This window comes from Globicephala melas, chromosome 12 (assembly GCF_963455315.2).
Source record: "Globicephala melas chromosome 12, mGloMel1.2, whole genome shotgun sequence".
NCBI classification, from domain to species: Eukaryota; Metazoa; Chordata; class Mammalia; order Artiodactyla; family Delphinidae; genus Globicephala; species Globicephala melas.
Window position 1 is genome coordinate 27,576,950 of NC_083325.1, and position 26,976 is coordinate 27,603,925.

At 40.6% G+C, this 26,976-nt stretch overlaps 1 protein-coding gene across 2 annotated transcripts in view; it reads right to left on the reverse strand.

Annotated features, from left to right (window-relative positions):
• Nucleotides 1-24,355, reverse strand: part of ALMS1 (ALMS1 centrosome and basal body associated protein) — a 228,570-nt gene extending 204,215 nt beyond the window's left edge. For both annotated transcript variants that reach the window (XM_060309646.1, XM_030877577.2), the window contains exon 1: nucleotides 24,071-24,355. In XM_060309646.1, the coding sequence (XP_060165629.1) occupies nucleotides 24,071-24,355 (285 nt within the window). The remainder of the gene's footprint in view (nucleotides 1-24,070) is intronic.
• Nucleotides 24,356-26,976: the final 2,621 nt, after the last annotated feature.

Consider the following 26,976-nt stretch of genomic DNA (forward strand, 5'->3'; position numbering starts at 1 on the left):
GCTAACACAACCAAAAATGTGAAAGAGCCTCTGAAGGAAACCCAAGGTCATTAAGATTTTTTCCCCCCAGAATTAAAAGTTACTACACTAACAAAACATTTTTACAGAGCGCTTACAACAATGTGCTTTTGACCATAGAAAGGCAAGCTTAACTTAAAATCTATTCAACTAAAGAGATTTCTATGGTATCAACTCTTCCAAGAGGTTTTTCTCAAAAGGTAGAACACCATGGGGCACACCCACCTTGCTTCAATGGCATTTTTTAAGGGATAAAGAACAGAAAACAAAGAAAGGCATTTTGCAAATTCATTTTGGCAATTTGAAATCCCTAAATAAGTAACAATGCAGCCAATGTTTTGGCACAGTTAGTCTTCTTTGAGCCCTCGAGGAAAGAATGCCAAAATGAATGTTCAAAATGGTTATTCACTGCAACTAAATAATACTGGGTGTAGAGCACAGGGTGTTGCCTTTGAAAATTGCTGATTCACATTAGCTTACAATAAGAGAGTTTGATTCATTAGGATATTTGTAGAACACTAATGATACAATATTAAGAAACCAGCACTTTGACAACTAACCCAACGTGTGAGAAAAAAGAACACTCTCAATTTTATCAGCTAAAAAAAAACCCCAAAAGTTAAAATTAAATATTAAAAGTTCTTATTAAAAAATACATTTCCCTGAACTTACTTTTATTACCTACTTGATGGTTTATAGACTTCATTAAGGAAATTAATTTCTAATAATTCCCACGTTTGATCAGTTTTCCCAGTTGCCTCTGGATAGTGGTATAACCCAAATACTTGAAAGAGAATTAAGAATAATGCTTCAAAACTAAGCAGGTGTCATCAGCAACTCTCTGATCTGAGATTAAATGTCTTTTGGTATAAATAAACAGTTTCAGAGTCTTTCCCTGAGTCATTTTTTAATATTAAAAGTTAGCAGTCTGGGTCTTCCCTGGTGGCCCAGTGGCTAAGACTCTGAGCTCCCAATGCAGGGGGCCCGGGTTCGATCCCTGGTCGGGGATATAGATCCTGCATGCATGCCACAACTAAAGATCCCATGTGCCACAACGAAAATCCTGTGTGCCACAACTAAGACCCAGTGCAGCCAAAATAAATAAATAAATATTTAAAAAAAGAAATACTGGTCTTTAGTAGTCTTCCAACTACATGTTGTCTATCAAAGAAACATTTTAGATATAAGGATACATATCGATTCCAAGTAAAAGGATGAAAAAAGAGATTTCATGCAAATAGTAACCAAAAGAGCACAGGAGTGGCTATATTAGTTTCAGACAAAATAGACTTTGAGTCAAAAACCGTTACAAGAGACGAAGAAAAATATCATATAATGATAAAAGGGTCAATTCAGGGCTTCCCTGGTTGTGCAGTGGTTAAGAATCTGCCTGCCAATGCAGGGAACACAGGTTCGAGCCCTGGTCTGGGAAGATCCCACATGCCGCGGAGCAACTAAGCCCATGAGCCACAACTATTGAGCCTGCACCCTAGAGCCTACGAGCCACAACTACTGAAGCCCGCATACCACAACTACGGAAGCCCACATGCTTACAGCCCATACTCTGCAACAATAGAAGCAACTGCAATGAGAAGCCCGCAACTAGAGAAAACCCACACAAAGCAACAAGGACCCAATGCAGCCATAAATAAATAAATTTTATTTTTTTAAAAAGGGGTCAATTCACCAAGATTTGTAAGTATTTATGCACCAAACCTCAGAGCTCCTAAATTAATGAGGCAGATGTTGAAAGAATTGAAGAGAGAAATACACAGCAACATAAGAGGCTTCAACACCCACTTTCAATAATGAACAGAACAACCATACAGAAGAATAAGGAAATATAGAAATTGAACAGCACTACAGACCAATCAGACATAACATATACACAGAACACTCCACCCAACAACAGCAGAACACATTTTCTCAAGTACACATGCAACCTTCTACAGGATAGAACACATGTCTACCACAAAGCAAGTCTTAATAAATTCAAGAAGACTGAAATCATAATACACAGTATCTTTTCCAATCACAATGGAATGAAACTAGAAACAAATAGCACAAGAAAAACTGGAAATTTTACAATATGTGGAAATTAAACACGTGTCTTACAAAACCAATGGGTCAAACAAGAAGTCACAAAGGAAATTAGAAAATACCTGGACACAGATGAAAACGCGAAATGCCAAAAAACTTATGGACGCAGCGAAAGAAGTACTAAGAAGGAAGTTTATAGCCGTAAATGCATATATTAAAAAAAAGGCAAGATCTCAAGTAAGCAATCTAACTTGTACCTCAAGGAACTAAAAGAAGAACTAAACCTAAAGCAGGCAGAAGGAAGGAAATAACAAAGATTAGAGCACAGATAAATGAAATAGTCAACAGAAAAAAAAAAATCATGAAACTAAAAGTGTGTTTTTCAGAAGATCAACAATATTGACAACCTCTTAGCCAGACTGACTAAGGAAAAAAAGAAGACTCAAATAATAAAATCAGAAATGAAAGAGGGAATATTACAACCAATGCCACAGAAATAAGGATTATAAGAGAATAAATACTATGAACAACTGTATACCAACAAATTGGATAGCCAAGAAGACATACATAAATCCCTAGAAAGACACAACCTACCAAGACTGAATCATGAAAAAACAGAAAATCTGAACAAACATATAACTAGCAAGGAGATTCAATCAGTAATCAAAAACCTGCCAACACAGAAAAGCCAAGGACCAGATGGCTTCACTCATCCTCAACAAAATACTAGCACACAGGATTCACAACACATTAAAAGAAGTATGTATACACCATGATCAAGTGGGAATTAACCATGAAATGTAAGGATGATTCAACACATAAAAATCAACCAATATAATACTTCACATTAACAGAATGAAGGACAAAACCACATGATCATCTTGACTGATACAGAAAAAGCAGTTGACAATGCTCAACACCCTTTCATGAAAAAGCACTCAACAAATCAGGAATGGAAGGAAACTAATCAATATAATAAAGGCCATTTATGAGGGCCCACAACTAACTCTCACCACACTCAACAGTGTAAAACTGAAAGCTTTTCCTCTAAGACCAGGAACAAGGCAAGAATGCCCACTCTTGCCACTTCTATTCAACACATTATTGGAAGTCCCAGGCTAGAGCAAAGAGACCCCAGGAATAAACTCTCACATACATGGTCAAATGATTTTCAGCAAAGGTATCAAGACCATTCAATGGGAAAAGGATAGTCTTTTCAACAACTGTTGCTCATAAAACTGGTTATCCACATGCAAAAGAATGAAGTTACACTCTCACCTAGCAACATACACAAAACTCAACTCTAAACGGACCAAAGACTTAAATGTTAAGACCTAAAACTATAAAACTCTTAGAAAACTCAAAGCAAAAGTTGCACAACAGCAAATTTGGCAGTGATTTCCTGGATATGATACCAAAGGCACAAGCAACAAAAGAAACAACAGACAAACTGGATTTCATGAAAATTTTTAAATTCTGTATATCAGAAGACACCATCAACAAGAGTAAAAAGGAAACCTGCTGTATAGCACAGGGAACTCTACTCAGTGCTCTGTGGTGACCTAACTGGAAAGGAAATCCAAAAAAGAGGGGATATATGTATACATATAGCTGATTCACTTCACTGTACAGCAGAAACTAACACAACACTGTAAAGCAACTACACTCCAATTTAAAAAAAAAAGAGTAAACAGGCAACCCACAGAATGGGGGAAAATATTTGAAAATCATGTATCTGATATGGGATTAATATCCATAATATATAAAGAACTCAAACTCAAAAACAAAAACAAAACAAAACACCCAATTAACCAATTATCAAATGGGCAAAGAACTTGATGAGCCATTTCTCCAAACATATACAAATGGCCAATAAGCACATGAAAAGATGCTCAACATCACTAATCATTAGAAAAATACAAATCAGAACTACAATGAGGGACTTCCCTGGTGGTCCAGTGGTTAAGACTCTCTGCTCCCAAAGCAGGGGGCCCAGGTTCGATCCCTAGTCAGGGAACTAGATCCCACATGCCACAGCTAAGAGTTCACAAGCCACAACTAAAAGATCCCACGTGCCGCAACTAATACCCAGTGCAGCCAAATAAATAAATAAATATTTTTTAAATAAATTAATAAAATAAAATAGATAACCAACAAGGACCTACTGTAAAAACAATTTTAAAAAACCTACAATGAGACATCACCTCACACTCATCAGGATGGCTGCTATCAAAAACAAAAAAAAGGAAGAGAGAGAAAATAACAAATGTTGGTGAAGATGTGGAGAAACTGGGACCCTTGTGTCGTGTTGGTGGGAATATAAAATGGTGCAACCACTGTGGAAAACAGGAGGGAGTTTCCTTAGAAAACTAAAAATAGAACTACCACATGATCTGGCAATCCCACTTCTGAGTATATATCCAAAAGAACTGAAGGCACCGTCTCAAAGAGATATTTACAAACCTATGTTCACAGCAGCACTACTCACAATAGCCAATAGGCAGAAACATTCCAAGTGTCTTACTAACTGATAAAGGGATAAACAAAATGTGATACAAAAAAGGATTCTGGAGAACAGAGATGTGGAGATCATCTTCCTCCCCACAGTTACATCAGAAATACATCTACACGTGGAACTACTCCTATAGAACACCCACTGATCGCTGACAGAAGACCTCAGACCTCCCAAAAGGCAAGAAACTCCCCACGTACCTGGATAGGACAAAAGAAAAAAGAAAAAACAGAGACAAAAGAATAGGGATGGGACCTGCACCAGTGGGAGGGAGCTGAGAAGGAGGAAAGGTTTCCACACACTAGAAGCCCCTTCACGGGCAGAGACTGCGGGTGGCAGAGGTGGAAGCTTCAGAGCCACGGAGAAGAGCACAGCCACAGGGGTGCGGAGGGCAAAGCGGAGAGATTCCCGCACAGAGGATCGGTGCCGGCCAGCACTCACCAGCCCGAGAGGCTTGTCTGCTCACCCGCCGGGACAGGCGTGGGCTGGGAGCTGAGGATCGGACTTAGGTCGGATGCAGGAGAGGACTGGGGTTGGCTGCGTGAACATAGCCTTAAGGGGTTAGTGCACCACTGCTAGCCAGGAGAGAGTCCAGGGGAAGTCTGGAGCTGCGAAGAGACAAGAGACTTTTTCTTGCCTCTTTGTTTCCTGGTGCGAGATGAGAGGGGATTAAGAGCGCTGCTTAAAGGAGCTCCAGAAACGGGCGCGAGCCACGGCTATCAGCGCCGACCCCAGAGACGGGCATGAGACGCTAAGGCTGCTGCTGCAGCCACCAAGAAGCTTGTGTGCGAGCACAGGTCACTATACACACCTCCCCTCCCGGGAGCCTGTGTAGCCCGCCACTGCCAGGGTCCCGTGATCCAGGGACAACTTCCCCGTGAGAACGCACGGCACGCCTCAGGCTGGTGCAACGTCACGCCGGCCTCTGCTGCTGCAGGCTCGCTCCGCATCCGTACCCCTCCCTCCGCCCGGCCTGAGTGAGCCAGAGCCCCCAATCAGCTGCTCCTTTAACCCCGTTCTGTCTGAGTGAAGAACAGACGCCCTCAGGCAACCTACACACAGGGGCGGGTCCAAATCCAAAGCTGAACCCCGGGAGCTGTGCGAACAAAGAGAAAGGGAAATTTTTCCCAGCAGCCTCAGAAGCAGCAGATTAAATCTCCACAATCAGCTTGATGTACCCTGCATCTGTGGAATACATGAATAAACAACGAATCATCCCAAATTGAGGAGGTGGACTTTGGGAGCAAGACAAATAATTTTTTGCCCTTCTCCTCTTTTTGTGAGTGTGTATGTGTAGGCTTCTGTGTGAGATTTTGTCTGTATAGCTTTGCTTTCACCATTTGTCCTAGGGTTCTGACCGTCCGGTTTTTCTCTTTTTCTTTTTACTTAAAAAAAATTTTTTTTCTTAATAATTATTTTTATTTTAATAACTTTATTTTATCTTATCCTACTTTATTTTATCCTCCTACCTTCCTTCCTTCCTTTCTTTCTCTCTTTCTCTCTTTCTTTCTTTCTATTTTTTCTCCCTTTTATTCTGAGGCGTGTAGATGAAAGGCTCTTGGTGCTCCAGCCAGGGATCAGTGCTGTGCCTCTGAGGTGGGAGAGCCAACTTCACGACAGTGGTCCACGAGACCTCCCAGCTCCATGTAAAATCAAACCACGAAAATCTCCCAGAGATCTCCATCTCAACACCAAGACCACACCCAGCTTCAGTCAATGACCAGCAAGCTACAGTGCTGGACACCCTATGCCAAACAACTAACAAGACAGGAACACAGCCCCATCCATTAGCAGAGAGGCTGCCTCTAATCATAATAAGGCTACAGACACCCCAAAACACACCACCAAACGTGGACCTCCCCACCAGAAAGACAAGATCCAGCCTCATCCACCAGAACACAGGCACTAGGCCCCTCCACCAGGAAACCTACACAACCCACTGAACCAACCTTAGCCACTGGGGGCAGACACCAAAAACAATGGGAACTACAAACCTGCAGCCTGCGAAAAGGAGACCTCAAACGCAGTAAGATAAGCAAAATGAAAAGACAGAAAAACACACAGCAGATGAAGGAGCAAGGTAAAAACCCACCAGACCTAACAAATAAAGAGGAAATAGGCAGTCTACCTGAAAAAGAATTCAGAATAATGATAGTAAAGATAATCCAAAATCTTGGAAATAGAATAGAGAAAATGCAAGAAACATTTAACAAGGACCTAGAAGACCTAAAGAGGAAACAAGCAATGATGAACAACACAATAAATGAAATTAAAAATACTCTAGAAGGCATCAATAGCAGAATAACTGAGGCAGAAGAACGGAAAAGTGACCTGGAAGATAAAATAGTGGAAATAACTACTGCAGAGCAGAATAAAGAAAAAAGAATGAAAAGAACTGAGGACAGTCTCAGAGACCTCTGGGATAACATTAAATGCACCAACATTCGAATTATAGGGGTCCCAGAAGAAGAAGAGAAAAAGAAAGGGACTGAGAAAATATTTGAAGAGATTATAGTTGAAAACTTCCCTACTATGGGAAAGGAAATAGTTAATCAAGTCCAGGAAGCACAGAGAGTCTCATACAGGATAAATCCAAGGAGAAATACGCCAAGACACATATTAATCAAACTATCAAAAATTAAATACAAAGAAAACATATTAAAAGCAGCAAGGGAAAAACAACAAATAACACACAAGGGAATCCCCATAAGGTTAACAGCTGATCTTTCAGCAGAAACTCTGCAAGCCAGAAGGGAGTGGCAGGACGTATTTAAAGTGATGAAGGAGAAAAACCTACAACCAAGATTACTCTACCCAGAAAAGATCTCATTCAGATTTGATGGAGAAATTAAAACCTTTACAAACAAGCAAAAGCTGACAGAGTTCAGCACCACCAAACCAGCTTTACAACAACTGCTAAAGGAACTTCTCTAGGCAAGAAACACGAGAAGGAAAAGACCTACAAAAATAAACCCAAAACAATTAAGTAAATGGGAATAGGAACATACATATTGATAATTACCTTAAATGTAAATGGATTAAATGCTCCCACGAAAAGACACAGACTGACTGAATGGATACAAAAACAAGACCCGTATATATGCTGTCTACAAGAGACCCACTTCAGCCCTAGAGACACATACAGACTGAAAGTAAGGGGATGGAAAAAGATATTCCATGCAAATGGAAATCAGAAGAAAGTTGGAGTAGCAATTCTCATATCAGACAAAATAGACTTTAAAATAAAGCCTATTACAAGAGACAAATAAGGACACTACATAATGATCAAAGGATAGATCCAAGAAGAAGGTGTAACAGTTGTAAATATTTATGCACCCAACATAGGAGCACCTCAATACATAAGGCAAATACTAACAGCCATAAAAGGGGAAATCGACAGTAACACAATCATAGTAGGGGACTTTAACACCCCACTTCCACCAATGGACAGATCATCCAAAATGAAAATAAATATGGAAACATAAGCTTTAAATGATACATTAAACAAGATGGACTTAATTGATATTTATAGGACTTTTCAACCAAAAACAACAGAATACACATTTTTCTCAATTGCTCATGGAACATTCTCCAGGATAGATCATATCTTGGGTCAATAATCTCGCCTTGGTAAATTTCAGAAAATTGAAATCGTATCAAGTATCTTTTCCAACTACAACACTAGGAGACTAGATATCAATTACACGAAAAGATCTGTAAAAAATACAAACACATGGAGCTAAACAATACACTACTTAATAACAAAGTGACCACTGAAGAAATCAAAGAGGAAATCAAAAAATACCTAGAAACAAATGACAATGGAGACCCGACGACTCAAAGCCTATGGGATGCAGCAAAAGCAGTTCTAAGAGGGAAGTTTATACAATCCTACCTTAAAAACAGGAAACATTCCAAATAAACAACCTAACCTTGCACCTAAAGCAATTGAGAAAGAAGAACAAACAAACCCCAATTTAGCAGAAGGAAAGAAATCATAAAGATCAGATCAGAAATAAATGAAAAAGAAATGAAGGAAACGATAGCAAAGATCAATAAAACTAAAAGCTGGTTCTTTGAGAAGATAAACAAAATTGATAAAGCATTAGGAAGACTCTTCAAGAAAAAAAGGGAGAAGACTCAAATCAATAGAATTAGAAATGAAAAAGGAGAAACAACAACTGACACTGCAGAAATACAAAAGATCATGAGAGATTACTACAAGCAGCTCTATGCCAATAAAATGGACAACCTGGAAGAAATGGACAAATTCTTAGAAATGCACAACCTGCCGAGACTGAGCCCGGAAGAAATAGAAAATTTGAACAGACCAATCACAAGTAATGAAATTGAAACTGTGATTAAAAATCTTCCAACAAACAAAAGCCCAGGACCAGACGGCTTCACAGGCGAATTCTATCAAACATTTGGAGAAGAGCTAACACCTATCCTTCTCAAACTCTTCCAAAATATAGCAGAGGGAGGAACACTCCCAAACTCATTCTATGTGGCCACCATCACCCTGATACCAAAACCAGACAAAGATGTCACAAAGAAAGGAAACTATAGGCCAATATCATTGATGAAAATAGATGCAAAAATCCTCAACAAAATACTAGCAAACAGAATCCAACAGCACATTAAAAGGATCATACACCGTGATCATGTGGGGTTTATTCCAGGAACGCAAGGATTCTTCAATATACGCAAATCAATCAACGTGATACACCATATTAACAAATTGAAGGAGAAAAACCATATGATCATCTCAATAGATGCAGAAAAAGCTTTTGACAAAATTCAACACCCATTTATGATAAAAACCCTGCAGAAAGTAGGCATAGAGGGAAATTTCCTCAACATAATGAAGGCCATATATGACAAACCCACAGCCAACATCGTCCTCAATGGTGAAAAACTGAAACATTTCCACTAAAATCAGGAAAAATACAAGGTTACCCACTCTCACCACTCTTATTCAAAATAGCTTTGGAAGTTCTAGCCACAGCAATCAGAGAAGAAAAAGAAATAAAAGGAATCCAAGTCAGAAAAGAAGAAGTAAAGCTGTCACTGTTTGCAGATGACATGATACTATTCATAGAGAATCCTAAAGATGCTACTAGGAAACTACTAGAGCTAATCAATGAATTTGGTAAAGTAGCGGGATAAAAAGTTAATGCACAGAAATCTCTGGCATTCTTATACACTCGTGATGAAAAATCTGAAAGTGAAATTAAGAAAACACTCCCATTTACTATTGCAACAAAAAGAATAAAATATCTAGGAATAAACCTACCTAAGGAGACAAAAGAACTGTATGCAGAAATTTATAAGACACTGATGAAAGAAATTAAAGATGATACAAATAGATGGAAAGATATACCATGTTCTTGGATTGGAAGAATCAACATTGTGAAAATGACTCTACTACCCAAAGCAATCTACAGATTCAATGCAATCCCTATCAAAGTACCACAGGCATTTTTTACAGAACTAGAACAACAAATTTCACAATTTGTATGGAAACACAGAAGACCCCGAATAGCCAAAGCAATCTTGAGAAAGAAAAATGGAGCTGCAGGAATCAGGCTCCCTGACTTCAGACTATACTACAAAGCTACAGTAATCAAGACAGTATGGTACTGGCACAAAAACAGAAATATAGATCAATGGAACAGAATAGAAAGTTCAGAGATAAACCCACACACATATGATCACCTTCTCTTTGATAAAGGAGAAAAGACAGCCTCTTCAATAAGTCGTGCTGGGAAAACTGGACAGGTACATGTAAAAGTATGAAATTAGAACACTCCCTAACACCATACACAAAAATAAACTCAAAATGGATTAAAGACCTAAATGTAAGGCCAGACACTATCAAACTCTTAGAGGAAAACATAGGCAGAACACTCTATGACATAAATCACAGAAAGATCCTTTTTGACCCACTTCCTAGAGAAATGGAAATAAAAACATAAATAAACAAATGGGACCTAATGAAACTTAAAAGCTTTTGCCCGCATACCACAAAAAGAAAAAAAAACAACTACAAATAGGACAACCATACGACCCAGCAATCTCACTACTGGGCATATACCCTGAGAAAACCATAATTCAAAAAGAGTTATGTACCAAAATGTTCATTGCAGCTCTATTTACAATAGCCAGGACATGGAAGCAACCTAAGTGTCCATCAACAGATGAATGGATAAAGAAGATGTGGCATATATATACAATGGAATATTACTCAGCCATAAAAAGAAATGAAATTGAGTTATTTGTAGTGAGGTGGAGGGACCAAGAGTCTGTCATACAGAGTGAAGTAAGTCAGAAAAAGAAAGACAAATACCGTATGCTAACACATATATATGGAATGTAAGAAAATAAAATGTCATGAAGAGCCTAGGGGTAGGATGGGAATAAAGACACAGACCTACTAGAGCATGGACTTGAGGATATGGGGAGGGGCAAGGGCAAGCTGTGACAAAGTGAGAGAGTGGCATGGACATATATACACTATCAAACGTAGGGTGCATAGCTAGTGGGAAGCAGCCACATGGCACAGGGAGATCAGCTAGGTGGTTTGTGACCACCTAGAGGGGTGGGATAGGGAGGGTGGGAGGGAGGGACGGAGGGAGACGCAAGAGGGAAGAGATATGGGAACATATGTATATGTATAGCTGACTCACTCTGTTGTAAAGCAGAAACTAACACACCATTTTAAAGCAATTATACTCCAATAAAGATGTTAAAAAAAAAAAGTACAAGAGAATATTATTCAGCCTTAAAAGGAAGTTAATCTGTCACATGTTACAACGTGCATGAACCTTGAGGACATTAAGCTAAGTGAAATAAGCCAGTCACAAAAGACCAATAGTGTATGATTCCTCTTAAATGAGGTATCCAGATGAATCAAATTCACAGAAACACAAAGTAGAATGGTTGTTACTAGGGGCTGGGGTGAGAGGGAATGCGGAGTTGGTTGTTTACAGGTGCAGAGCTTCAGTTTAAGAGTTCAGGACATTGATTGCACAACAATGTTAACATATTTAACATTACTGAACTGTACACTTTAAAATGGTTAACGTGGTTAAGATGTTATGTGTATTTTACCACATAAAATTTAAAAAAAAATTTTTTTTTTCAAAAAAATCCCCACATAAACCAAAACAGAAAATTTCTTTATTTCTTTTACAAGAAATACTAAGGGAAGTGCCTAAGGGACATTTCAGAATGATAAAAGGGTCAATCCACCAAGACTACCTAATAATTAAAAATATATATGCACCTAGCATCAGAGCTCCAAAACACCTTAAGTAAAAACTAACAGAACTGGGAACTGCCCTGGTGGTGCAGTGATTAAGAATCCACCTGGCAATTCAGGGGACATGGGTTCGAGCTCTGCTCCGGTAAGATCCCACATGCTGCAGAGCAACTAAATCCGTGCACCACAACTACTGAGCCTGCGTTCTAGAGCCCATAAGCCACAGCTACTGAGCCCATGTGCTGCAACTGCTGAAGCCAGTGTGCCCAGAGCCCATGTTCCGCAAAGGGAGAGGCCACTGCAATGAGAAGCCCAGGCACCGCAGCAAAGAGCAGCCCCCACTCCCACAACTAGGGAAAAAGCACGCACACAGCAACGAACACCCAACACAGCCAAAAATAAATAAATAAATAAGGTTATTAAAAAAAAAAAAAACTAACAGAACTGAAGGAAAAAAGAGACAATCCAACAATAATTAGACCTCAATACTCCAGGTTCCAAAAGCAGTGGATGGATGGAGATTCTGTGGATGATTCTTGAACATTAAAAAAAAAAACAACAGAGCAAATGTCAATGGCTCTCCTATATACCAGCAATGAACAACTGGAATTTGAAATTAAAAACACAATACCATTGGGGCTTCCCTGGCGGTCCAGTGGTTAAGACTCCACACTTCTGCTGCAGGGGGTGCAGGTTTGATCCCTGGTCAGGAAACTAAGATCCCACATGCCACATGGCATGGCCAAAAAAACCCTCAAAAAACAAAAAAACACCACAATACCATTTACATTAGCACCCCAAAAATTAAATACTTAGGTATAAATCTAACCAAATATATACAAGATCTACATGAGGGAAACTATAAAACTCCAGCAAAAGAAATCAAAAAGGAACTAATTAAATGGATGAATAGTCCTTTTTCATGGTTAGAACGTCAGTTCCTCCCAACCTGTTGTATAGATTCAATACAATTCCAATCAAAATCCAAGAAAATTATTTTGTGGACATTGACAAACTGGTTCTGAAGTTTATATGAAGAGTCAAAATACCCAGCATAGCCAGCACAAAATTGAAGAAGCCAAAGTGGGAGGACTGATACTACTTGACTTAAAGACTTACTATAAAGCTACAGCAATCAAGAGTGTGGTATTGGTGAAAGACTAGACAAACAGATCACTGTAACACAACAGAGTCCAGAAATAGACCCACATAAAGAAAACTGATAATTGACAAAGGAACCAAGGCAACGTAATGGAGCAAAGACAGTCTTTTCAACAAATTATGCTGGAATAACTGGACATCCACGTGCAAAAAGTGAATCTAGACACAGATCTTACCCCTTTCACAAAACTTAACTCAAAATGGATCATAGATGTAAATGCAGAATGCAAAACTATAAAAACTATAAAACACCTAGAAGATAATATAGGAGAAAACCTAGATCACCTTGGCTATGGTGATCACTTTTTAGGTACAACACGAAAGGCACAATCCCTGAAATAACTGATAAGCTGCACTCATCAAAATTAAAAACCTTTGTTCTGTGGAAGATAATGTTAAGAGAATGAGAAGACGAGCCACAGACTGGGAGATATTTCTAATAGACATATCTGATAAGGACTGTTAACCAAAATATACAAAGAACTCTTAAAACTCAACAATATGAAAACAAACAACTTGGTTAGAAAATGGGCAACAGACCACCAAAGAAGATATACAACTGGAATAAGCATATGAAAAGATGCTGAGTATCATTTATCATTAGGGAACTGTAAAGTAAAACAATGAGACACTACTACCTACCTATTAGAATAGCCAAAATCCAAAACACTGACAACAAATGCTGCCGAGGATATGGAACAACAGGAACTCTCATTCACTGCTGAATGATGGTGGGAAAGCAAAATGGTACAGTCACTTTGTAAGACAATTTGGCAGTTTCTTATAAAACTAAACATGTTATTAGCATACAATCTAGTAATCAAACTCCTTGGTACTGACCCAAATGGACTGAAAAGATATGTCTACACAAAAACCTGCACATGGATGTTTAGAGCAGCTTTACTCATAACTGCCAAAACTTGAAAGCAACTAAAATATCCTTTAGTAGGTGAATGGATAAGATAAACTAGACAACGTAATATTATTCAGCACTAAAAAGAAATGAGCTGGGCTTCCCTGGTGGCGCAGTGGTTAAGAGTCCGCCTGCCGATGCAGGGGACACGGGTTCGTGCCCCAGTCCAGGAAGATCCCACATGCCACGGAGCGGCTGGGCCCGTGAGCCATGGCTGCTGAGCCTGCGCATCCAGAGCCTGTGCTCCGCAACGGGAGAGGCCACAACAGTGAGAGGCCCGCATACCGCAAAAAAAAAAAAGAGAAAAGAAATGAGCTACCAAGTCATGAAAAGACATGGAGAAACTATATTGTACCATAATGGTGGATACATGCCATTATACGTTCGTCAAAAACCATAGAATGTACAATACCAAAAGTGAGCCCTAATGTAAACTCTGGTTTTGGATGTCAATGTAGATTCATTGTAACAAACACACTCCACTCTGATGTGGGATATTGACAGTGGAGGAGGCTGTGCATGTGTGGGGGCAGGAGGTGGATGGGAAATCTCTGTACCATCTGATCAATTTTTCTTTGAACCTAAAACTGCTCTAAAAAATAGTCTGTTGAGGGAATTCCCCAGGGTGGTCTAGTGGTTAGGATTCCGTGCTTTCACTGCCAAAGGCACGGGTTCAGTCCCTGGTTGGGGAACTAAGATCCCACAAGCTGTGGGGTGCAGCAAAAAAAACAAACAAACAACAACAACATAGTCTATTGAAAAACAACCAAAACAAAAAAACCTCTGGTCCAGCAATGCAAGGAGGTAGGAAATCATCACTCCCATCCCCACAAAAAGAGAAAAAGCTGAACAAGTTGAAAATCAACAACTCTTCTTACATCCACCAGGGAACTGAAATGAAGGGCAAACTACAGTCTCCCAAATTAGAGAGACAAACGGATACAGAGAATCACAACTTAATGGAACAGAATCCCAGAGCAGACACCACCATGGGGACCTGTACTAGGGTAGGCAAGCCTAAACTGTAATTGACAAATTGCTAGAGGCTCAGGGTAGACAACCCTGAGATTTAAAAGCTCCTGGGAAACAATCTTAGAGGGGCTCCCACACTTTATGAGTTTTACCTCCAGGAACTGTACCAGGTTCCACAGTTAAGATCAGAGAAAAATCTCCTCTCGCTCTGGCAGGGGGAGGGCAAAAGCAGCCATTTTGAAACAAGCCTAGAGTATTCTGTTCTTAACAAGACCTGCCCTCAAAAGAAACTATTTTACCAGAGCCTGGGGTTTTACCAGAGACTAAGTGATGCAGGGGAAGGGAAATACCCAACTCCAGCCCCCTTCTAGCTTTCCTGTCTCACCTAAGGGGAAAACAATGAGAAACCCTAGTGAAGATCACAGCCCAGGGAAAAGTCCTAATAATAGGACTATAGAACACTTACCCTCCACCCACACCTTACCACTACATCAACGGGGCTCCTGATAATGATGGTATATGAATGAAAGAACAGCACAACTCATACCTTACTTAAGAAGTCCTCAGAGGGACTTCCCTGGTGGCACAATGGTTAAGAATCCGCCTGCCAACACAGGAGACACGGGTTCAAGCGCTGATCCAGGAAGATCCCACATGCCGCAGAGCAACAAAGCCCATGCACCACAACTACTGAGCCTGCGCTCTGGAGTCCACAAGTTGCAACTACTGAGTCCGTGTGCCACAACTAATGAAGCCCACACACCTGGAGCCATCCCAACAAGAAGCCTGCGCAGCGCAACAAAGAGCAGCCCCCACTCGCCGCAACTAGAGAAAGGCCGTGCACAGCAACAAAGACCCAACACAGCCAAAAATAAATAAATAAAAATAAATAAATTTATTTTAAAATTCCATATTTAAAAATAAAAAAAAAAGAAGTCCTTAGAGAAATCCAAAGACAACAGGGGGAACAAAAACAAGGTCACCAGAGGAAATTTTAGCCTTTGACACCTACAGCTATAGCAAACAATAAACACAAAATCACCTCTAACCAGATAAACTTATAAAACTTCACATTAAAGGTCTATTTACTTCAGTTCCTTTCATATCATATTCATTCAGTACATGCCTGGCTTTCAACAAAAAAAATTACAAGACATACAAGACATAAAACTAGTTTGAAGACACAAAGCAAGCATCAGAACCAGAATCAGATAAGGCAGACATATTCGAGTTTCAGTTTGTAAAGATGAAGACGTTTTGGAGATGGATGGTAGTGAAGATTACAAAACAGTGTGAATGTACTTAATGCCACATAAAAATGGCTAAAATGGAGAAATTCCCTGGTGGTCCAGTGGTTAGGACTCAGTGCTTTCACTGCTGGGGCCATGGCTTCAACCCCTGGTCGAGGAATTCAGATCCTGCAAGCCACGCAGCGCAGCCAAAATAAATAATTTTTTTAAAAGGTTAAAATGGTAACTTTTATGTTATATATATTTTACTGCAATTTTTTAAAAAAGAAAAAGAAATCAAGTTGGAAAAAAGAAATGAGCTACCAAACCATGAAAACACATGGGAGGAAACTTAAATGCATATTGCTAAGTGAAGGAAGCCATTCTAAAAAGGCTACATAGGGACTTCCCTGGTAGTGGAAGAAGTGGTTAAGTGGTTAAGTGGTTAAGAATCCGCCTGCCAATGCAGGGACACAGGTTTAAGCCCTGGTCTGGGAAGATCCCACATGCCGCAGAGCAACTAAGCCTGTGTGCCACAACTACTGAGCCTGCACTCTACAGCCTGCGAGCTACAACTACTGAGCCTGCGTGCACAATTACTGAAGCCCATGCACCTAGAGCCCATGCTCCGCAATAAGAGAAGCCACCTCAATGAGAAGCTCGCACACCACAACAAAGAGTAGCCCCCACTCACCGCAAGCAGAGAAAAAGCCCACGCGCAGCAACAAAGACCCAACACAGTCAAAAATAAATAAATTTATTTTTAAAATAAATAAAAAATAAAAAGGCTACATACTGTATGATTCTGACTACATGACTTTCTGGAAAAAGCAAAACTGTGGATACAGTAAAAATATCAGCAGCTGCCAGGGTTTCAGAGGAAGAAAGGGAGGGATAAACAGGTAGAGCACACGGATTTTTTTAGGCAGTGAAACTGTTCTGTGTGATACTGTAATAGTGGATATATGTCATTATACATTTATCAAAACCCACAGAATGTACAAAAAGTGGACTCTGATAAAAACATGCACTTCAATTAATAATGTATCAATATCAGCTTACCGATTGTAACAAATGTGCCACCCAATACAAGATGCTAATAATAGAGAAAACAGGGGAGGAAAAAGAGGTACATGAGAATTCTGTACTTTCTGCTAAACATAAATCTGCTCCCAAAAAAGTCTATTAATTAAAATGAAAAAAAAATGATAGCTACCTGTGACAAGACCAACAAGGAAATATAAGATGTGAATACTCTATAAACAAACTACATCTATGGATATTATAGAACACTCCAGCCTAGGGTAGCAGAATACACCTCAGCATACATGGAACAACTCCAGAACAGACCATATGTTAGGCCATAAAACAAGCCTCAAATTTTTTTTTTAATTTTATTTTATTGAAGTATAAGTGATTTACAATGTTGTGTTAATTTCTGCTGTACAGCACAGTGACTCAATTATACACATAAGTCTCAAATTTTTTAAATAACTGAAATCATGGAAAGTATATTCTCCAACCAAAATGGAATGAAATTAGAAATCAATAACAGAAGGAAATTGAGGAAATTAACAAATACGTGGAAATCAAGCAACAGACTCCTAAATAACCAATGGGTCAAAAAAAGAAATCACAAAGAGAATTTTCAAACATTTTGAGATAGACAACAGGCAGAAAACAACCCAAATGTCCATCAATTGATGAATGGATAAAAAAATGTAGTATATCCATACAATGGAATATTATTAAGTCATAAAAAAGAATGAAAAATTGATGTTATATACATGGATGTTTCCTAAAAACATTATGCTAAGTGAAAGAGTCCAGTCATAAGACCACATATTGGAATTCGCTGGTGATCCAGTGGTTAGGACTCGGTGCTCTCATTGCCAAGGCCCTGGGTTCGATCACTGCTGGGGGAACTAAGATCCTGAAAGCTGTGTGGCATGCACTACATGTTATATGATTCCATTTATATTAAAGGCCCAGAATAGGCAAATCTAAAGAGAGAGAAAGTAGATTAATGGTTGCTTAGCGGAATGGAAGCTAGAGGGGTGATAGCTAAAGTATACAGAGTTTCTTTTTGAGGTAATGAAAAAATTGTTCTAAAATTGTGGTGATGGCTGCACGTATCTATTAATTTACTGAAACCACTGAATTGTGCATTAAAATTCATGTATGGTATGTATGTATGGTATTTGAATTATATCTCAACAAAACTGTTAAAAATGTTTTTAAATAAGCCAGGTAAGCATTCAGCACATTAAGTAAAATTAAATAAAATATATCTAGGGAAATAGTAAAAGATGAGAACTGAAATTAATGAATTAAATGATGAAAAGCAATAGAATTAAACTTAAATCTAAGAGCTGTTTCCTTGGATGAAAACAATTAACAAGACAAATCCATAGCTAGTCAGATCAAGAGAAGAATAAAACATAATCATATAAAATCTGGAATGAGAAATGGAAATAACCACAGATGCAGTAGAAAAAAATAAAGAATACTATAATTAACCAGAAACCCTTGCTGAAATGATTTTCTAGAAAAATCATAAATTACAAAATTAACCCAAGAAAAGTGAGAGAGTATATACAGATTATAACCCTGAAAGGAATCCAGAGGCACAGTAGTTTCACAAGTGATTATTTTTCAAACATGCAAGAAAATTTTACATTATTTAAACTGTTCCAAGACACAGAAAAATAAAAATCTTCCCAGTACCTTGCAGAAAAACGGCATAATTCTGATTCCAAATTTGACAAAGAAAGGTCAAGAAAACATTTTTAAAAAAACTTAAACCATTATCATTTATCAAATATCTACAAATAAAATCCAGCACTTCCTTAAGAGAAAAATACACAATAACTGATAGTTTTTATCCTATGAGCACAAGAAAGGATTAATACTAAGAATAAAATCTGTATTAACAGGTCAAAAAAGATTAAGAATTGTACAGTGTAGATAAATTTGGAGATGGGGAGCAGGAAGGTGTAGGGGTTCAGGCCTGTGTTCTCTCCTTCTATGAAATGGTAACCTGTTGATAGGAGAATGCTGAACATTGGGTGAAATCTAGAGGAAAAGAGTGAAAAAGCAGGGCTTCCCTGGTGGCGCAGTGGTTGAGAGTCCGCCTGCCGATGCAGGGGACACGGGTTCATGCCCTGGTCTGGGAAGATCCCACATGCCGCAGAGCGGCTAGGCCCGTGAGCCATGGCCGCTGAGCCTGCGCGTCCAGAGCCTGTGCTCCGCAACGGGAGAGGCCACAACAGTGAGAGGCCCGCGTACCGCAAAAAAAAAAAAAAAAGAGTGAGGGGCTTCCCTGGTGGCGCAGTGCTTGGGAGTCTGCCTGCCCGATGCAGGGGACGCGGGTTCTTGCCCCGGTCCGGGAAGATCCCACATGCCGCGGAGTGGCTGGGCCCGTGAGCCATGGCCGCTGAGCCTGCGCGTCCGGAGCCTGTGCTCCGCAATGGGAGAGGCCACAACGGTGAGAGGCCCACGTACCGCAAAAAAAAGAGTGAAAAAGCAGAAGCTGAAGGAGGAAACATAAAAAGATTTCCAAGCACTGTTGATGACCCATTTAAAAGTTGGAGACCAGACTTCCCTGGTGGTGCAGTGGTTAAGAATCTGCCTGCCAATACAGGGGACGCGGGTTCGATCCCTGGTCCAGGAAGATCCCACATGCCATGGAGCAACTAAACTCATGCACCACAACTACTGAGCCTACATGCTGCAACTACTGAAGCCCATGCACTCTAGGGCCTGCGTGCCACAACCACTGAGCCCGTGTGCTGCAACTACTGAAGCACGCACGCCTAGAACCCAGTGCTCCACAACAAGAGAAACCACCGCAATGAGAAGCCCTCTCACTGCAGTGAAGAGTAGCCCCCACTCGCCGCAACTAGAGAAAGCTCGCACACAGCAATGAAGACCTAATGCAGCCAAAAAAAAAAAAAAAAGTTGGAGTCCAAGTGGTCAAAAGGTACAAACTTCCAGTTATAAGATAAATAAGTACTAGGGATGCAATGCACAACATGATAAATATAATTAACACTGCTGTATGTTATATACGAAAATTGTTAAGAGTAAATCCTAAGAGTTCTCAACACCAGAAAAAAATTTTTTTTCTATTTCTTTAATTTTCTAGCTATATGAGATGACTTATTGTGATAACCATTTCATGATGTATATAAGTCAAATCATTATGCTGTATATCTTAAACTAATACAGTGCTTTATGTCAATTATATTCAATAAAACTGGAAGAAAAGTAAATAAACAATAAAACTAAAAGAAAAAAAAAGTTGAAGACCAAGAATTTCTACGATACCAATCCACAGAATTGAATTATTTTCCCTAGCACAGTTCAGAAATTTAGGTTTAGGAATTACAAGTAGAGGTGTTTGAAATGGTCCATGTTGAATGGTCTGCAGGACCAGCATAAGACCAATACAGCAAGGGCTCACTTCCCTGAACTCAAAAAAACTTGGTTGTAAGGCGGGTCATATTTTGCATTGAACTTAAAACAGTTCCACGCCTTAGCTCAGTTTCATTAATAGGACTTGCAAACTTAATCAACACCTTACAGATCACCACTAGAACATCCTAATTGCCTACTAAGAGAGATACATGAGAGTGAATCAAATATTACAATTTTGTCATTTAACTTGAGACTAGACTGAATGAAATTAATGTTTCCTATCATTTGGTGTCTTCCTTTGAATACACTGAATTAAATACTACACAACAAACTCATCTTCAAAAATTTTATAGTTCAGGGCTTCCCTGGTGGTGCAGTGGTTAAGAATCTGCCTGCCAATACAAGGCACACGGGTTCCAGCCTTGGCCCGGGAAGATCCCACATGCCGCAGAGCAACTAAGCCCATGTGCCGCAACTACTGAGCCTGCACGCCTAGAGCCTGTGCTCCGCAAAAAGAGAAGCTACCGTGGGCTTCCCTGGTGGCGCAGTGGTTGGGAGTCCGCCTGCCGCTGCGGGGGGCGCGAGTTCGTGCCCCGGTCCGGGAGGATCCTGCGTGCCGCGGAGCGGCTGGGACCGTTGGCCATGGCCGCTGGGCCTGCGCGTTCGGAGCCCGTGCTCCGCCCCCGCTCACCGCAACTAGAGAAAGACCACGTACAGCAACGAAGACCCAACACAGCCAAAAATAAATTAATTTAAAAGAAATGTTATAGGGGCTTCCCTGGTGGCGCAGTAGTTGAGAGTCCGCCTGCCAATGTAAGGGACACGGGTTCGTGCCCCGGTCTGGGAAGATCCCACATGCCGCGGAGCGGCTGGGCCCGTGAGCCATGGCCGCTGAGCCTGCGCGTCTGGAGCCTGTGCTCCGCAACAGGAGAGGCAAAAAAAAAAAAAAAGAAATGTTATAATAAGTTTCTAGCAAGAAATATATTAAAGTTTCTCCTTTAAACATTTTCCAACTTACACCAGTAAATCTTAATATGTTAGTGAACAAAAAATTATTTTAATACTCTTTATATCTTAGAACTACCTTTAATACAGCACATCACCCACAACTTCATATACCCTCCAAGGTAAATAGGACAATATCTGATTTCTCTCAAAAACAGAAACAAAACACCTCTATGGAAAAAGCACTCTGGGCTCTAAGAAGCAATATCTTCTATTACACATAGATAGATCACTGTTAGGATAATAATTTTTTCACACTAGCTGTAATAAGCGGTAAAGTGGTTTAATTAAAATCTTCTCGGAATATTAAATTTATACATTAATAGTTATTCAAACAAGAAGTCATAGAACAAAATTAAAGTTAGGAGACCTCATCCACAAGTGTGGCTTTAATTATGGTCCATATGTAGATAACTTACAACTTGACATGTCCAGCCCAGACCCCTCCTCTGATCTCTAAAACCAAACCCATAATCTTAACACCCATCCCAACCATCCCATCACCCCACCCCATGGCCACCACCCCTACCATAAACCTGGCCATATTTCAACCATTTATCCAATAACCTGACACCTTCTTGCCCTAGTGTTCCACATCTAATCCACTATTAGTGTAAAAATAATGTAAAATTAGTGTATCAGTGTGATTACTTTACCTCTTAAATATCTCTTGAATCAGTCTACGTTTTACTATATCCACCAACACTTCCTTATTCCAAAATACCATCATCATCATTTGCCTGGCAATACTGCAATGACCTCCTAATTAGCATCCCTGACTTATTATTGCAGCTCCCCACCCCACCCTGCTGTCAAAGCTGTTCTCTACTGTGCTACAAAGTGATCTTTCTGAAACACAAATTTTATCCTATACCCCTTTGTTTAAAACATTTTCAATGACTTCCCAGGATAAAGCTTCCAAATCCCTTGCACAGCACACAAAGCCTTGAAGTCTCTGCTCAACCCATATTGGCTTTTGGTTCCTTGACAATGCCACACTCTCTCTTACCGACAGTACCTTTCTATGTGCCTTTCCCTCACCTGCAAAGCTCCTTCCTTTTCACTTCACCTAGTTGACTGTAACCTGTCTTCAGATCTCAGCTTGTCATAGCTTCCTCAGAGAAGCTTTCCCCAGCTTCACTGGCAAGATGAGATTCCCTTATTGAATGTTTTCAAAGCATGTTAGCACATATCAATTTTACTTTTATTTTTGTGACCCAACTGAATTTTGTCTGCCTCCCTCTTTAGACTGCGTACGCTAGAAAAGCAGAGACAACAAATGTTTGGGTTCACCAAGGTTCCACAGCACCCAGCACAATGTGTGGCCCATGAAGAATGCTCAATGATATATGTTCAGTGAACTCAGCACCAATTGGAACATTTACCAGGCAAAACAACAACTATTACTCTTTAATGATCAACAGTCTACAGCATCAATGTCCAGCAGAACTTTCTGTAGTGATGAAATTATTCTGTATCTGCACTGTCCAATTACATAGCCACTAGTCAAGTGTGACTACTGAGCATTGTTCGTACAACAGAAGCACTGAATTTTTAACTTTATTTAATTTTAACAAATTAAGATGTAAGGAGCCACACGCTGCTATGACTACTGTATTGAACGGCACAGGCCTATATAGTCTTTCTTCTGTCTTTTCAATTGTTGTACCTTGTTGTTTTACTCTGCACAGTTGACATCTTGTCTAAGGAGCAGTCCTAGACAATAAACCTTAGGTTTCTTTTTGTCCCCACAAGGTACCTTTCACAGAATAGAAATTTCATAAATGTCTGATGACTAGATATCTGAATCGTATAGCAAACCTTTCCTTTGTCCCTGAAAAGGAATCAATTAAATGCAGTTATTTTCAAAATGATCTTAAGGAGGCAACCATAAAATCAGCTCTTTCTAGTTTTCCAGACAGTTGGGAGCTGCAACTTAAGCCTCCTGCGTTTCTAAGCCCCTCCTACCGGCTGGGGACCCCTTTATTGCTACAAACGAGAGGTCAGAGAAGCACAGTTGGCAAGAAGCCTCTAGAGACTAACTACTCAAAGGGTGCACAGAATCCACTCTGCTCCCTCAAGGGCAGTCCCGCCCTTCAGGCAAACTAATCTCCTAATTGTCTCCCCAACAAGATAGTCCCTGGGCAACCACTGTCTCCACTCCTACAACGCCCTTTTCCCCTCCCTCAGGGTATAAAGCCCACCTCCTCCCCAGAGCGTTTCTTAACCACCATATTGGCTCCTCTGAACATCTGGAGTAATTTTAAAAGCCCAGGGGAGAGAGGGAGGGTGGGGAGGTAACGAGAGAGATCTTTGCCTTGAAAGAACAGGAGACTTGGAGTAGTCGGCCAGAAGCCTGGGCAAGAGTCGGGGCCTAGGAGACGAAATGGCCCTACAAGCCTTTAAAAGCACGCGTACTATTCGTCAGGCACCATGACAGTCAGAGAGCAAGAGGAAGCCCGCAAGGGAGAGCAGGCAAAGCGCTCAGGATCCACCCTGCCCGACCACGGCCCATACCCCTCCCCGACCCGGCTCACCTTCCCCAGGCTAGTCAGCTCGCCCTCCGAGCAGCGGTGCCTCGGGAGCGACGGCTGAGGCAAAGTCCGGCCGGGGTGCGCCTGCAGCCAGGCCTTGGCCTCCTCATCCTCCTCGTCGTCCGTACTCTCCCGACGCTGGCTCTCGTAGTTAAAATCCGCGTCCGGCTTCCGCCCCTCCTCTTCCTCCATCTCCTCCGCCATCACCACGTCGTACTCGTCCAAGTTCTCCACCGCCTCCTCCTCCTCCTCGAGCTCTCCTGGCCACGGTATGTCCTCTAGCTCCATATTGGCGTCTAGCTCCAGGAAGCTGAAGAGGAGGAGGGGGAGGGGGGAGGGAAGGGAGGGGAAGAGAGCCTACTGGCGGTTGTGGCCGCGCGCAGGCGCGGAGACCGCCGACGCCTCGCGCCGGCGCCGCGCGGACTGGTCGGGGCAGGGAGTGCGCGCTCTTGTTGCTAAGGGTGCCCCGCGGGGACAGCGGGAAGTTCAGAGGGGCGGAGCTGCTGACAGGCGACGCCGACGCCTCGCCCCTGTCACGCGATGGGATCTTGCTCACAGTACTGTAAGCTCACAATGAACCCGGACTGGGCTTCTGTCGGAAGAGGGGAGAATTCAGTCCTCGGCTGGGCCGGGCCAAAATTGAATTTTGCCCCTGCACAGAGGGACGATCAGACCCTCGGACAAACCCAAAATAATCAAACCTAAAAATTATAAATTTTTAAAGGTTGAGTGCCTAATGTATGACAGGCTGTATCATGGGCACTTGAACCTAACAGTGGAAAAGTGTCAGAGGCAGTAGAGGGTTAAGTAAGAACAGGGCTCTGGTATCAGAAAGATGGGACTGAATCCAAACATGGCCACTTAACAGCAGTGAGACTAAGCCTCTATGAAATGAGGTAATAGGCCCTCGCATAGGATGGTTGTGATAGTTAAGGGAGATAACCAATATGAAGGACTTAGTGGTAGGTATTATTTGTTGATTATTGTACAGTAACATTAAATGCTTACAGTTCTGTGAGACAAGTATTATTACCATTTTGTATTTGAAGAATCTAAGCCTCAGAAAAATAACTTGCCCAATGTCTCTTACCTCGTAAGGGGCTGGCAATGCCATCCCAGGCCTTCTGTAAGTCCAGTAGTTGCCCTTGCCCAGACCTATCAGCTAAAAAAGGACAAAAGAGCAAATATTTATACTGATAGTACCTACATTTGGGGGTTAGTCAATGATTTCAAAATGCTTTAAAAACAAAGATTTCCTTATCACTTAAGAAGCCCTATGAAATAAATGGCAAATTAAAGAATCTTGAGATCCTTTGCTATTATCTAAGGAGATAGCCACAATTAAAGTGGAGTCCAGCAAAAAATTCTTCACGGTATTACCCACAAAAGCAGAGATAAATTGGCAACCAACATTGGTGGCATAAATTAGGGGTATTGCCAAGGATGTAGGTCCTATCTGCCAATGACTCAATCCTGGCAAAACTATAAAGCTAGAATATGGACTGGAGCCCAAAGCCTCAGTGCTCCTTTGAACACCTCGAAATGAACTGAGTACATACAAATACAATTCTTTTTATGGTAGATTGAAGATGTTCCCTGCTGGAGAGCTATGGCTGTAATGGTGGGGAAAAAATTGCTTGGTTTTATATTTCTGACTTGAGAAATTCCAATGTACCTCTCCAGTAACAGGGTCACACATTTCACTGACACTATCATTAAGTAATTCTGTAAAGCTTTACCATTTACTTAGAAACTCCACTGTCCTTATCATCTACAAATGTCAGGAAAAATAAAGGGAACTAACGGAATTATAAAACTAATTATCAAAGCTCTCAGAAACCCTCAGACTTCCAAGACCCAAAGAACTTCTGTTTACCTTGATAGCAATAACATGAACCATTCTAGGATATACATATCTCCTTCTGAGTTAATAATAGGCTGCCTCATGTATTTGGGAATTACTTCCAGTACTAGATTCTACCTTGATGCAAGCTGATATGACTAATTACTGCAGGGAGCCCACACAATAACTACTGCTTTATGAACAATAGGTAGGAGCTGCATTTCCAAAGCACCCACCTAAGCAAACTTTGCATGACCTCAAAGCTGGAGATTTGATCTTTCTGAAAAAAACATCAGAAGAAAACTTCCCATGAACCTCGATGGAAAAGACTTATTAGGCACTGCTAACAACTGACTCAGCAGTAAAATTCCAAGGCATTGATCTTGGGTTCACGTTTCCCAGCTAAAAATACATGCATCATTTTTGCCTGACTACTGGACGTCCATTCCTTTGGAAGACTGAAGATCCTTGGGAATTCTCCAGAAGCTGCTGATTATAGAAATGGACAGCTTGACCCATGACAACAGAAAAAGATTAACTTTCTGATTCTTCAGCATCCTTTACCCTACCACTAATCTTGCCTATTATTGTACTTTAACAACTAACAAAATGATTTCTCAGTATGATCTCCCTTATCTTCATCCTGTTACGTTTGACTCCTGTGCTCTTCCGCTGCTTAAGAAAAAGAAGCCTCGTGGTGTATTTTTCTCAAACCATAACTACTGCTCTTAATTAAACTGACTATTGACAAAATTCAGTAGCTGCACTTTTAAACACTTCATAATGTAGATTTTCATCTATAGGTCTCTTCTGGTTCTTAAGCTTTTCTCACGTGATTTATCCCAAACTTCAATCTTATAAAAATTGGACCTTGATCCACACCTCAACAAAATGTTTCTCTGAGAGTATCACAACCGTATCAGAAAAACCTAGCCCTTCAGGAATAGCAACTAATATTGGGGCTATCCTTGCTCCAATAGTCACAAGCCCAAATTCTGTTAAGTCCTAACAACATCCTCTTACTGAGATACTCCACAATTTCCCATTATGTGTGTTCTCCCTTGTT